This window comes from Emys orbicularis, chromosome 16 (genome assembly GCF_028017835.1).
Source record: "Emys orbicularis isolate rEmyOrb1 chromosome 16, rEmyOrb1.hap1, whole genome shotgun sequence".
In the NCBI taxonomy this organism is placed as follows: Eukaryota; Metazoa; Chordata; order Testudines; family Emydidae; genus Emys; species Emys orbicularis.
In genome coordinates, this window is record NC_088698.1 from 21198263 (window position 1) to 21213573 (window position 15311).

At 39.3% G+C, this 15311-nt stretch overlaps 1 protein-coding gene across 1 annotated transcript in view; it reads right to left on the reverse strand.

The window, feature by feature from the left end:
* ADGRD1 (adhesion G protein-coupled receptor D1) overlaps nt 1-15311 on the reverse strand; it is a 252024-nt gene that overhangs the window by 27598 nt on the left and 209115 nt on the right. The window contains exon 22 of the mRNA XM_065417894.1: nt 14390-14481. Coding sequence (XP_065273966.1) covers nt 14390-14481 — 92 coding nt within the window. The remainder of the gene's footprint in view (nt 1-14389; nt 14482-15311) is intronic.

Consider the following 15311-nt stretch of genomic DNA (forward strand, 5'->3'; position numbering starts at 1 on the left):
CTCCTATTCAAATTTCCATAGCTCAAAATCAGAGTTCTTAAGCAATAAACAAAAACATAAACAAGATACTTCAGGACTGAAAACTAAAGCCAATTAGGGTGAAAAGGGAATGTGAGCTGCATAGGCCTTCGCTATGCATCGTAGATTTCAACATCTAAAATGTTATTTGTATTACAGTGGTGCCTAGAGACCCTAATCAAGATTGGGATCACATTCAGCTGGACGCTCTATAAACCAACAGAGACTAATTCAAAACCTATGGCAGTCAATGGGCTTTAGATCAGGCCCATAATTAAAAGGAAATGAAGCCGTAATGGTGCAGGGGGCAGGGTGGACTAGCCACCACAAGTACAATCCCACTTAGGACCTTAAGTACTTACCCATCCTGCCACCCATGCTGCCGAGGCTACACTTCTCTTTTGAGTGTGCTGGCTTGATCCAAGCTAGTGCATGTACATCTATCTGAGCTGGAAATTACACTCCAGCTCCAGTGTAGACGTACTCTATGTTGTAGAAGGGGCAAATTTGCACTAATGCATTTGTTCTTATCAAGCAGTGAACTATTTATAAATCAGACCATCCCAACCCTTTGATTCCTTCAACTGGAACAAAAATAATACTCCCTATCTGTGAAACTGAAGGGAGACTTGCCAGCAAAACCAGCATGAGCGCCTTCCACCAAGGGGTAAAAAAATCATTATGCTAGCAGTTAAATCTGGAGAAACTACACAAGCTCTGAATATGTCAAATCATAAGAGATAAGCAAAAAAAAAGTCACACTCTTTACCAACCAACTTAAATTATATTAGATTATTCATAATTTTTTTTCAAAAAACATGTTGATTTTTGTTCCAATATTACAATTCAGATTTCTGGCAAAACCTTAACGCTCACTACTGTCATGTGTACCCAGGAATTTAATACGGATCCTCTGGAGTTTAGCAAATCTCGCAGGATGCAGTTCAGCTTCATGCAAGGGGCCAGCACAAAGGTCACTTACCATTTAAATGCCACATAAACTCTATGTTGTCTTAAGTGGTGCATAGACTTTGTGTTGACTAATTGCACCCCTGTTTTACCCTCAGGGGTGTAATATCAGAGTTACTAACAGCTTAGTAATTGTTGGGTCTGTATCAAAGGACTGACTCCACCATTAATGGTAGTGCAGTGCTCTCCAGCTATTAAAGGTGAGGGCTAGCTGTAGGGTGACCAGACTCTTCCCTTTTTTTTTTTTTTGCTCCGCCGGCGGACTCTCCCCACCTCCCCCCCCCCCCCCCGGTGTCCCCATATTTTCTTCCTCTCAACTGGTCACCCTAGATGGCTTAGCCATACCCATATAAAGTGGTGCTAGGTGAAAGCTCCCTCTCGATCTTTGCCCTCTATCTGTCCCCACTGATTAGGTCATCAGATTCAGCTCAATAAGATATTGATCTGGCATGGTCCTGCACGCACCTTTGGGTTTCTGAGCCCCTTTTATCTCCCACTGACTTTAGGGGGAGTTTAGCTTGTTCAGCACCTGCAACAAGTGCTCAGCATCTTGCAAGAACAAATCTAGTTGCAGTCTTTTGGCCACTTTGATTCTAAATTTGTGTGTCTCCTCATCCGTTTCTCTCTCCTTGCCAAAAGCAGTTTGTGGGGTTCATAAAAGGGATGTAATTAACCAAATTTTAACAAAATCTGCTCTTTCTAGGCATTAAAATATGAAAGTAGACACACATTAAGCAGTCCTGATAAAAATTACAACATTTCTCTATTCAGACAATCCAGTGCTTCATGAATATTGGTACATTCTGTACGTACAGGTGTCTGTCAGTACTAAAGTCATACAAAACAACTCTCTCTCCATCAGTGGCCCTCCTTGTTATTCATCTACATTCAGCTCTGATGAATAGGACTCATTAAACTATGAAACACCAAAAAGAAATATCTGCCAGTCATCCCCATGGTGAATGGTACCCAGTGTATTACAATGGAGATTTCCTATAGTATCTCTTAAATTGTATTGTGCAGAGAAAAAATTTTCAGCTAGATCCACTGTACTTACTTATTTTTGTTGTTATGTTGCATTACCTACAAAAATGTATAATTCACATGGGATTTAGAAATAAAGGGCTGGAGCCAAAGCCCATTTAAGTCAATATGATCAGGCCCTAAAAACTTAGATTTTAAAATAACTTTATTAGATGATTCTTTTGAAAATCCCAGGCCTCGTATTAGGTACCAACAACTGTTCAATTTTTATGAGAGTTGGGCACCTAACTAGTCTCCTTTGAAAATCCCAGCCTTTTGTATTAAAGTAAGAACTATCACTCTATCGCGCTTATTGCAGGGGACTGGATGACTCAAAGGATGGGGAAATCAGCAGTTTGAATTCCAGCTAAGTCACTGGTGACACTTACGTTTCATCAGTTGGCACATCACTTAAGTATGTTCTGAAGTGCTGAGCTAAACAGAGCTGGTTGGGAATTTTTTGACTAAACACTTTTTTCGTAGGAAAATGCTGATTCGTTGACACTGAAACTTTTTGCAGAAACAGATCAGTTTAGACCAATTTTTCAATTTGAAAATATTTTCAGAAAAAAGATATGAAATTTTCAAATGTTGACATTTTAAAAATAAAAAATCCAGCTTTACAGTACAAAGTAACTTTGTGTTTTGAAATTTAAGTTCATATTTTTAAATAGTCAAAATCTAAACAAAACGTTTCAAAATTATCAAAAATGAAACCTTTCAGTTGATCCAAATTGAATTATTTTAAATTTTTTATTAGCAAAAAAATTCAAAATGGATTTTTTTGGTCCTGATTTAGGTTGGGAAAATTTTTTGCTCTCTCAACATAAACCTAACTCAAGTGCTGAAGAGAGATGGACTTAAACACATACTTAAATATTTTGCTGAACTGGAGCCTTAGTATGGTAATAACTCAATATTTTGGCTTATGGAAATAGACAAACTGGAAACATTTATAAATTCAATCTATCCCTTGCACATTAGCATTGCACTGGTAGTTCTTCCATTGCTCATGTTTAAACTCATGTATTTTTACTTATCTCTGGATTCTTCCGCATGTGTTTAAACAAATATGACCCAAACAGCATTTTTATTTTGTCATATCCAATGAGCCAAAGATTTAATTAGATTTAAGACATTATCATCAGCAGTAGGACTTCAGGTCACTAATTAACATCTTAATACTCTCATGGTAATGTATTTCCTTTATAGCCCTCCCCCCTACTCTCCCTTCAGAGAGTTTCAATGAGATACATTCCTCATGCCCTTTGAAGCCATGTGCGGGGAATGTGATTCCTTACATGCCATTAGAAATTGTCAAGAAAAATAATTGCTGTAAGCAGTTTTGACTTGCCAGATAGCTCTTTCTAGTGGATAGATTTCCTTCAGCAAACAGGAAAAGCTGCTTTTCATTTTTAACAGAACAAATGTAAGCGGGAACTCTGATAATTTTTTTTTAAATGCACTAAGTGTTGCATCTGTAGTTTTCATTGCCCAGTGAGGCACAGATCATTTTTAACCTGCTTGAACCCTATGAGAAAGTTTGGATCCAGATCCAGACTCACTGCTGATCTTCTTACAGAAGAGGCATTTCACAGATGGCCGTCATGGAGGGGCAGGATTCAATCACAGTGTGGTGTCTCAGCACCTTCTGGCCAATGGAGGGAGTCCTTTAGTAGAGACGCTGGTATTGGTCAATCTACTGCTTCCAAGAGGTGCTGTGATTGACCAGTGGACACTGGGCAAAAGGATGAATTAAGATAATCTTTAAAGAAGTCTTCCAGCTCCTGTTTCATCTTATTTGTGGGAGCATTTACAAAAAGGAGACAAATATACAGAGCAGTATCTCATTGATTGATGCCTGCTTAGAGAAAAATAAATAAATAATCATGTGACTCGGCATACACTACACTGATCTGAGACAAAAGGTGTCTGTGCTGAAAGAAAGAAAGATGTGGAATGCTGAAGGCTGGCATGAAGAACCATGACAGGCAATATACCATTGACTAAATGGATGTGCAATTTGCCTTAATGCAATCATTATGCTTCTGGGATATAATTTATGGCTTTGCAAAGTGCTTTGGAAGGTTCGAGTCCACGGACGAACCCTATACATGTGTGCAGCATTGTGAGCTGCTGGAGCAGAGCCCACTTTTAGTGACATCTGTTAGAAGATAACTTTAGTAATAGCTATACCTATCTATCGAGTTAGAAAAACTTTCTGTGTGAAACATACCAAAGCTGATCATGCAAGAAAAACTTTAGCAATGAATACTGACAGATGCAGGGAAAATCCAAAGCAAATGCAAAGCTGGCTGCTACACCAAAAGTTAAAATGTAGAACACAATTAAAAACTGACATAGGAGAGGAACAGCTTGTGTGCGTATGCACTCATGTATCCTGTTGCACAGTTCCCACTTCCATTGTTCCTAATACATTGAGTCCTTGTACCTGGTGGCATAAAGAGCAAACTACCGTTTCCAGGTCTCGTGCACCTCTTTGAATATGTTTTCAGCTTGGCTGAACAGTTTTTGCAGCAAATGCTGGATGCACTATACAGGTCTGTCGCATCTTACGCGCATTTAACATGCACGAATTCAGCTTTACGCGGTCGGCAAAAATAAACAAAACAAAACAAAAAAGAAAAATAACAATTTAAATACTGTTCCTGTAGTGCGGGCGATTCCGCCCGCCATTACACTCAATGTAACTTTGACTAGACGTAGTTTTCGCTTTACGCGCTGACCGCGGAACGTAACCCCAGCGTAAGATGAGACAGACCTGTATTTCTAATGCCTACTGGTTTCTTTACCTTCTAAGAGTTTTTTGCACCTTTAGTCAGCATTGCTTATTGGGTGCCCGATCCAGCTCCCATTTGAGTCAAAGGAAGGTCTCCCACCACCTTCCATGGGCACTGGGTCAAGCCCTGTGTCTGCTTATTCTTTGAAACAACCAAAAAGTAGGTTAAATTACATTTAAAAGCTACGTAAATGAAAGTTTTCCCTGTGACCTCTGTGATTCTTCGATGGCCTAGGCATTAAAACTGGGATCTCAATGAGTTAGTGCAGGGATGCCCAGCCCACAGACCATACTCAGCCCACCAGAGCATTTCATAAGGCTCACGACCTGCTTCAACACAATGTTTACATCATTTTAGTTTACGCAAGTGTGTAAATAGACAATACTGTACATAGGTTGTTTTTATCTAAATATATACGAAACAAGTTGAACTTAAAATATAAATTGATACAGGTGACTTTAAAACTTAATATGTAGAATCTGTTTGGCCCACACGAGGTTGTGCTTATGTTTATGTGACCCTCCTGTGTAATAAGTTTGGGCACCACTGAGTTAGTGGATTTCAGTGCAGTTCCTAATGGATAGAGGTCTACATGCCTCAACTGGCGCCATAGGAAGCTGTGCTGGAAGTCTCATAGTGACACCAAATCAGCACGAGGAATATGACAGCTCTGGTAATCTGATTCAGTGATGCACAGGAGGTTTCCTCAGATAACAATATGGCACCTTCTACCAGCACTACATTTAGGGCAGGGGAGAGGTAGATGTTCCCACTCCAGCAAAGGGGTTATATTAACTGGTTCCCACGGCATCGCATCCCACCAGGAACTCCAGCATCGATCCACAACACAGAAACATAAGGCTTGAATGAGCTGAGGGGATCCATTTCTTGTTTTTCTTCTAAGGGAAATGTCTCTGAAATGGATTCTGTTGTGTACAAGAATGTGCAAATAATTTAGCAAATGGTAAATGGCAGAGTCTGCTTGCCTCCCTTTGTTGGCATGCAGACCACTAGAGACGCCCTTATCCACTGCCCCGTACACAGAAATGGAAACATATCTATGTACCAACAAAAGCTCTCTTACAAGGCCTTTGAACAAGAGCAACTCCGCACGTTTGGCAAAACCCTCGCAAATAGCTATGCCATCAATGAGGGTGTTTGTGTACAGACTGTATGTGTGGGTGTCCCCTATCATAAAATAAGAATGCATAGTTCAAGGAAATGAAAAGCGTGTGAATGATTTAGCTGTAAATATTTAGCTAATGTAAATAGATAACAGAGCAGCTATTCTAAATTAGAAAATGCAAGGCTTCCTTTTTTTTAAATTGTTTAGGTAAGTAGAAAAAATAAAGCACTTATTCAATTAAGCCAGTGACCTCTTTTTGCTGGAGGATTTAACAACATCAGATATCTTGGCATTTGTTTTCTGTGCCTTTATGCCTGTTTAGATTTTTAGAATTTAGTAAGTCTCTCCTAAAAAAAAAAAAAAAAAAAAAAAAACATTTCTGCATGGTTGCTAATGCAATGGCACCTAATTTAGGAGTTGGAGATTCCTTCAAAAATCTGGATCAAGATCATGTGAACCACAACACATAACAGGACATATGTAACTCCTGTATCAAACATGTCCAAATGGACACATGTATCCTAAATCCTTCATAGAGTTTTCTGGGAAAGGGAACATAGGGGATGTTCTCACTGAAGTTGATGGCAAAATCCGTATTCGCTTCAATGGGAGCAGAATTGGGTCTATACTGCAAGCCATCATGGGAAAACTAACTATTCCTGGTTTCAATCATTAATTTAACAAAACGGGGGGACAAAACTATTCCCTCTATAGAGATCTAAGGGACTGTTTTGATCATTTTATTGAGTGAACATTGAGCTTCACAGGACAAAGAGAATGCGTATAGTGAAACAAAGTAAAACGCTGTGTGTGTGAGAGAGAAGTTTTCTAATTACTGGTATGTTGTAATTGCTTTCTCCTTGGCTGATTGTGATAGCTATCATTTCAGGTTCACTAGCTTATGAAGTCTACATTTTATATAAATGATACTGATTGTTCCAACTCATTGGACAATTTCTGAGAAGACAGTAGGGAAGCGTTCAGTAAGAGTTTGATTTGGCAGTTTATTTGAGAGCAAGCTAATGAAACTCTATCTGTGGGACAAATGTGGTGCAAAATTGAGCATGCTGGAAAGCGCAATGATATAGCTATGCCCAATAGCTTTGTTTCAAACCTAAAACCACTTTTGTGGAAATAGAGATGGGGAGAGGAATTTTGCATTTCATATTTACATTTATGTGTCCACTATATCTCCTGAAAGTACACCTCTACCCCGATATAACGCGACCCGATATAACACGAATTCGAATATAACGTGGGAAAGCAGCGCTCTGGGGGGACGGGGCTGCGCACTCCGGTGGATCAAAGCAAGTTCGATATAACGCGGTTTCACCTATAACACAGTAAGATTTTTTTTGGCTCCCGAGGACAGTGTTATATCAAGGTAGAGGTGTATTGTAATTAAGTCTTTGAAAAACTGTATATTCTTTTAACCCAAATACATTCAGGAGCCACTCCTTATATGATGAAAATGATGACATGTGATAAACTTTATCAGATAAAAACCTCCTTTGTTTATGACAATTCAGTCAAATTGGACATCTTTCCTCTTCCTAGTATATGAAGGCAACTCTCCCTCACCCAATACCCTCAATTAGGTGCTGAAAAGTGGATGTCAATGGGAGTTTTTCCATTGACTATGATGGGCTTTGGAACAGATTCAAGGTGCTTATTTGGTGCCTCAGTTAAGCAAGGGGGATCTTAACTGAAGTATGTCTACTCCATTAAGGCCCCAGTTCAGCAGAACACTTAAGCACATGCTTAAATGCTGTGTAAAATCATGTCCTGTGCCCAGTCAGCTCAACAAAAACTGAAGTTCTCATTAAAGGGAAATCTTTCTTTCAACATCCAATATTTCACCCCAAACTTCCCCCAGCTGAGACCTTGAACTCTTACATTTGCATCCAAGATCAGCTACTCCATGTAGGGGTGGTCAAAATTCTCAGGGAATGAAAATACTGAAATTTGGTTTTCACCTGAATTGGCCGAAAATTCTAAATCTCTGGACTTTTTGCAAAATGAAATATTTCAAAAATATTTCATTTTGACCTTTCAATAATGTCAAAGTGCTTTGATTTGACAATAATTTCAGGTAGAACAGAATATAAAAGTAAAAGTGATAAAGTTGAAATTAAATCTTTCACCCTCATTGAAATCAAACATTTTGATAATTTCCCACCAAAATTTCAACAAAACTGATACTTCGCATTAAATGTTTCAATTTGGTCAAATCTGCATTTTCTAGCAGAAAACTATTGTCTACAAATTTTCAGTCAGCTCTAACATCATGTATTAAGTGGATACATGTATAAAACAAAAAGGCAATAATACTTAGGGCTTGTCTATACTTACGCGCTGGTTCGGCGGCAGGCAATCGAACCCAGAAGTGCTCGCCGTCGACTCGGTAATCCTGCTCGGCGCGAGGAGTACGCGGAGTCGACGGGGGAGCCTGCCTGCCGCGTCTGGACCGCGGTAAGTTCGAACTAAGGTACGTCGACTTCAGCTACGTTATTCACGTAGCTGAAGTTGCGTACCTTAGTTTGAATTGGGGGGGTTAGTGTAGACCAGGCCTTAGTGTCTCTAACTGTGTGAACCCTGCATTTAAGAAGTTGCATACTGCATGAATAAGTAAAGACGAGGTTTTTATTTTAATTGTTCAGTAGGACCCTGATTCAGGAAGATACTTAAGCACATGAGTAATCCCATTGAACTCATCTATTTCATTGACCTCAGTGGGGCTATTCATGTGCTTAAAGTTAGGCACATGCTTAAGTACTTTCCCAAAACTCACCCTATTTGAGCTAGGTGGAAAATGCAAAAAATAGTCTATCAATATTCTTTTAAATATTTTAATGCATTCCCTTCAGCCACGCTTGTGCCCATTCTGTGTTCGCTTACTATGAACGGATTCAAGTGATGAAGTTTTAGTGGCAAAAATGTTCAGAGGGAGCAAATCACAACGGCATAACAAGAATATTCATGGAAACCAACATCTGAATTCATACACAAAATTATTTGTGCTGGAAGTGCTTGTGTGACTTGTTTGACCAACCACAACAGAGTTCATATTTTGAATATTTGTAAACAAACCATACATCAGTAAACAATTCAAGAAACAACTGAATAAATTCAGATAATAAACAATTGTGAGAAATTCTTCACTCAGTCCTAATTACTAGCTTGTATTGCTGTGCTAGAATTAAGGCACCCCTTTAGATGTCCATAAAAGTGACCAGTTCTGAATATTTTCACATGCAGGAATAGATGATTTGATACAAGCCCAGACTGTGACCAAAAAAAGAACCTACCTACCACACATTTAATATTGGGACTGCTATCGGAATCAGATTACCAGACATCTTGAATTTACCCCCCTTTTGCTCCAAAAAGTGTCGTAAGCATTGGACCTTCAAATGGGTAATTTTGCCATGATTCCTGCACGTTTGCATCCCACAGACACATGAGTTTTTCTCTTTGATGTTTCTTCCTGAACTTCAGCCAATTCTTCTTTTTTAATTTGGGGGGATTTTTTTATTTAGTTCATAGGGGTTTGCTTATGGTGCACTTGGCATGTGTCTTTGAAATTGGGGTAAACTGATTAGCTAAGGATATGTCTGCTCCCTTCATTGGGACATGCAACAACTATAACTTAGAAGGTCACTTCACCCATATTGCACTATGCTGCAAGAGGAATTTAAATATTGTACAAGACATGCAGCTGATTCACTTAACTCTGAATATTACAGACAGCAACTTCCTTCTCCTTTCTTGTACTACTGTTTTGTTTTCAAAATTCAGGGCTTTTTCCCAAAAAGTTGAATTTTTGAGGAAATTCAGTTTGCCAAAAGCAAATGCCAGCTTTCTGAACAAGAACTATACTGGGGTATTTCATAGGCAGGAGGAGCTAGCAAACTGCCCAACTAGTATATGGCTTCAATGCATGTTGCACTTACAGCAAAGAGCTGGCATATGCTGTTCTGTAGTCATAGTCCGATCAGCATGCTGACTCAAATCACTGCCGTATGGAAAATCATGATCAGTTACTGTAAATAATTCCATCAGTTTATTACTGTCTGTTGCCAAGAGAAACAAGTTCCCATTGATAATATCCACTTCCATTGCCAAGTAACTTCAACTTTAGGGAACCTAAATACACCATGGGCAAACCAACACATCTCTACCAATATATTATCCTTTCTGACTGGTATCATCGTGATCATGACTGCATTCTTATTCTATCAAGTACTTCAGATAATCTCTAACTTGATGTTTCAAGGCACTAAGTGCCTTCCAGTCTTAATCCACTCAATGGAAGTGTAAGACACTCAAAACCTTGTAAGCAGTGTGTTTGGTACCTTGGAACCTTGGGCCCTGTATTAAGTAGAAATATCTCTCTTCTCTTATTTTATGTTCCAAGTACCATCTAAAATGTGCTTCTAGTGCAGTTACTCTCTCTGTTAACTTTTACATTTTGTCATGAGGCTCCATCACTTGATTTTTTTTTAATTTGGACCACAAAACATCCCTTTAATTGGCTTTCTTTTCACATAGCACATCAGCTCCCCTCAATCTGGTTAAAGTTTTCCTCTGGCAGCAAAACCTTGAAGAAGGTGGGCTTGAAGAGTCCTTCCAATATGAATTGCAGGCTAGAATTTTCAGACTCGGATGTCGAAATTTAAGGACCTATTGATGTCAATGGGAGTTGTAGGTGCTGAGAACTTCTGCAAATGAGGCAACTTATTTGGGTACCTATATACATATTTTACACATCCACGCTTGTAAATGTTGGCCCTATCTTCTTACCAAGGAAAAGCGAGCAAGCATTTGGCAGCCCTGCTGTATTCCTTCTTCCACCTCTTATTCACTTTCCATTCATTGCGCTGTGCCCTCCAGTTCATTATCACCTGCCAACTTAGAAATCTTTCTATTTAAATATCATCATCCAAATTCTTTCAGACAAAAACTCAGCATTCCCACTTGGGCTTCCCTGTCTTTAATTTCTTCCCATCTTGAAAAGACACAAGTTAAATCCTTCCCCTTTTTTCTGCCCCTTAGCTAGGGCAATTCGCCGCACTGGGCAGACCTTCCCTGGTACCACAATTTCCCCTGTATTGTAGTTCTTATCCTTTCGCCTTTGTCTGATGGTTTCTGATACCCTGAGCACTTTATGTGCCTGCGAAATCCCCTTCTCCCCCTAGACAATATATAACTGCAGCAAAAATTGCAACTTGTTTTCAGTGCTTCCTTGCCTTGCAAAAACCACGTTATGCCATTTTAATCAAGCTGCATTTTCTAAAAATACACCTGATGAATTCTTTCTAACATCATATGCTTTCCACCACAGCTAATGTCAAATGAAGTGTACTATCCAGATGGATGCCTGACAGGCCCTTTATTTAAGGATGCCATTACATGAAGCATTTTGCAGCCTTCAGTGATTTTTCCCACAGTGATTGAACTTGTCGACTCAAACGCTACCTTGTAGTCCTTGGTGACAGTAGCTTGATGGAAACTACAGAGCTTATTGCCTTATTTTGATTTCCCTTTTGCTCTGTGTCATTGTCTCAGCTTGCTATGCTCACTCACTCCAACATGCTCACATAATAAATCAGCTAATCAGCATCTAGGATTTTCTAGTATTAGGATCTTAACTTATACTGAAAAAAGTCTCCCATGCAGCTGTGAGAACACCAGAGAATCCTGTTCAGTTTGGTGGGATAGTTTTCTTCTTCTTGGAAAAACTGCAATATGAAAGGGGTGGTCTCTCCTATAACACAAAATGTATAATCTCTCCTAAGCATGCAAGGAATACTAACTGCAAATGCAAGAAATTGGATTTTGCTACTAGTATCAGGTTCAACGCCTCATTTCTCCAACAACCCACATCAGTGTTCTTTTCCATGACACTTTCTAATGATGGAAGCCCTGATTCAGCGAAGCAATAACACACACAAACTTGTGCCTTAACTGAAAATTAAGCATATGATTAACTATGTTGCTGAATTAGGAACTCCAGGATCTGGTCCTGAAAGCCACTTATCTTCTCCTCATTCAAATCCCTCCTGAAGACCCACTTCTGCAATAACACCCACAGGAAATTAGCCAACAATGACCCATCTATTTTACATTATTGTCTGCAGCGTGCTTGTAGCCATGTTAGTCCCAAGATATTAGAGAGATATTAGAGAGACTAGGCGGCCATACAAGGTCAGACCAAAGGTCCATCTAGCCCAGTATCCTGTCTTCCAAGAGTGGCCAATGCCAGGTGCCCCAGAGGGAATGAACAGAACAGGTAATCATCAGGTAATATATTTTATTGGACCAATGTTTCTCTCACCAACAGAAGCTGGACAAATAAAAGAGATTACGTCACCCACCCTGTCTCTGTAATATCTATTTTATCTATACTTAACTGAAGAGTTTTGCTACCATGATATACACAGTCCTTAACTGAATAACTACTGCTTTGCATCCTCCTGCCACACCTCCTTGTTGTTGTTGTTTTTTAAATCCTCCTCATTATGTCAGGTCTGAAAATAGTTTGTAAGTTCTCTGGGGGCTTTTTTGTTCAGTTTTAACAGTGCCTGGCACCATGGGGTCCTGGTCTCTGACTGGGACTTCTAGATGCCACTGCCACACAAATGATAATAAATAAGCTTGGAAGCTGCTCTGAGAAAGAACTGCATCTTTGTCTGTGCTGCCAGGTGCCTAGAACAGTTTGGGATACTGAAAAATTAATAAGAAATAATTATCTATGTCATCAGCATACTATTAACAGTAAGGATAATGGCAGAGGCAGACTTAGGTTGGATGCACAGATTCGTGGATGGCCACACCCCAAAATGGCCTAGAGCAGGACATAGAAAAAAAATCACATGTTCGGTCTGTGTGTCAGGCATTCTAACTCTGTCCCTAGTGTTATTTAAACGACGGACCTTAAGCTCTACTCATTTGCACTTCACTGTGCTTCCATCTGCACTGCTCACAAGTGTCATAAAGATATCAATGGTATGTATTGATTTATACATCTTTCTATGGTATGTTTTGATTCATAATCAATCTCTTTCTCAATCTCTCTCTCTCAATATATATTGACCAGTCACCAAAGTATCTAGGTACTCAATGGTATCTATATAGCTTGTATTAATTTATGGAGACTGTTCCTTTATTTTCATAGCTCTAATGGAAAATACAAATAGTCATTGGCAGAGATAGCCATTTCTCTCCTTAGGTACCGTATCCTTCATGTTTCTGAAGGTCACAGGGACTCAGCCAGGCTAGAATCACCAGTCATTTTAATTTCCAGTGTTTTGAATTCATTACAGAATAATTATCTTATAGATTTTTGTGTAGACATATTTACTGTTTTTCCCTTCACTCCAGAAGATATACAATAACTTAACTCACTTTAATTAGATCAGTGCCACCAATATTGGAAAGTTGCTGGCGTTTTAAAAATTAGGTGAGTAATTTAATCATAAAATGACTCTTCTTGTCACAATTTCAGGATAGCCGCACCAAAACCTAAGTGTACTGTGCATCATGGCTCAGAAACATAAAAAGTAAATTGTCAACACATTTTTAGAGTGACTCAGTAATAGACACATTAAATCTTTCAGTCTGCCCTCTTTATATTTGGAGGAAAGCATGTTTAGGAGATACAGTATTGTACAGTCCATAGAGACATTCTTGTGTTTCACTTAAATTCAGTGGGCTAAATTCAGCTGCACTTGTGCAACCCCATAGGCTTGGATTGAAGTTAGAATTTATTAGAATTGGCTCCATGTGTTCAGATAGCAGAGACCTATCTAATTTAAAGTGTCACTTCCAAACTTCTGTCAATGGGACGGTACTTTAATATAGCACATGGTTAAGGCAGTGTTTTGGCTAGGCCATCAAAAAGGCCACCACTATAGTGTGTAAACTGCTTTGATATATGAGCATTAGGACTTAAGCTCAAACTTAAAGTTAAGCATGGGCCTAAGTGCTTTTCTGAATAGGGATAGACCTAGAGGTAAACACATACTTAAATATTTTGTTGTCAGGGGCAAAATCAAGGATAATCCTCAGAAAGCCTGGGGGTACTGAAATATTCCAGTGTAAACTAATTAAATGATCGTTGCATTCTGTGCAATGTACTTTTGAATGTAGTTATTCTCTAATGGGAAAGAAACCAAAGTAGAAGGCACAATCATGAGTCGCTATGTGAAGGGGATTGTGATGGGATGGTAGGGGAAACTACCTAGTTCCTGGCGAACAAGGGGTTAACTCCAGCTCCGCTCCCCCTTCCATAGCAGTTGCTCAGTGGCTGCATTAAAATGGGGGGGTTGTTTTTTTTCCTATTGAGTCATCCTACCAATGTACGGAGATGAGCACATGATATCTCCATCTATGACAACATAGTTCTAGGTGATTCTCTTATTGCAAAGTAATGTGAATGAGAATGACTTACTTGAATGCATTGGCATCTCCGTGCACCTTATAGTTGTCTGCGCTGATTCTCGAGATGACTCGGGTGACAGCAATGAGAATGCCAATATTGACCTAAATAAGAAAAAACTGGACTCAGGCAGGGCATGGAATATGTCAGAGATGCAAAGTGCACTGAGTTTGTATTCTACAAATACAGCAGAAAAGGATAACTTTTGCTTTTTATATTAACTTTCCGACCATAAGGCTATAATTTTGGTCTGTTTTTACTTAGGCCTGGCTGACAGTGGTCCCAAGGATAGTTCTGGTAGCTTGTACTCTTTCCCCCTAGATGCCATTGTAACAGTTCTGTGCCACCCACAAATTCCCCTGTGCAGGGGAAATTCTAAGAAACCTAAACCCACAAAGCAGTAGAAGTGGGGGGCTAGGATCTGGACCACTTTTTTTTTTTTTTTTAAAGCATCTTATCGGGGGGGGGGGCGGTTGTTTGTTTTTATAATGGATGTTCACTATCTGCAAATTGAGATTTGGGTTAGATGTGCTGAATGAGAATTGACCATTAGTTAGAAACTTTGCATCCCATCATCAGAAGTATGGATTTGACCAAAAGTGCAAGGCCAAAAAACCCTATTCTATACCAGTAGCTGACAAACTGGCCATGAAAACTGTAATGTGTATGCGTTTGTGTTTTAGAAAGCACCTTCCTTTAGACCTTTCAGTGCTGAATTCTTGCCACTTACCAAAATTCGCTTGCAATGTTGGCATGAGAACATTTCGAAATAGAATTAAGGAAAAATGTTAAGCCTGAACTCTGCTTTACACAAAAGGCATGCTGCATTTGATGTCCGGCCCAGCAGAAAAACATCCATGTAATGAAAAGAATTCCCACCAGAAATTCAGGGAATCTTGAAAAGATTGACATTGAAAGACAGAACAAAGGATTG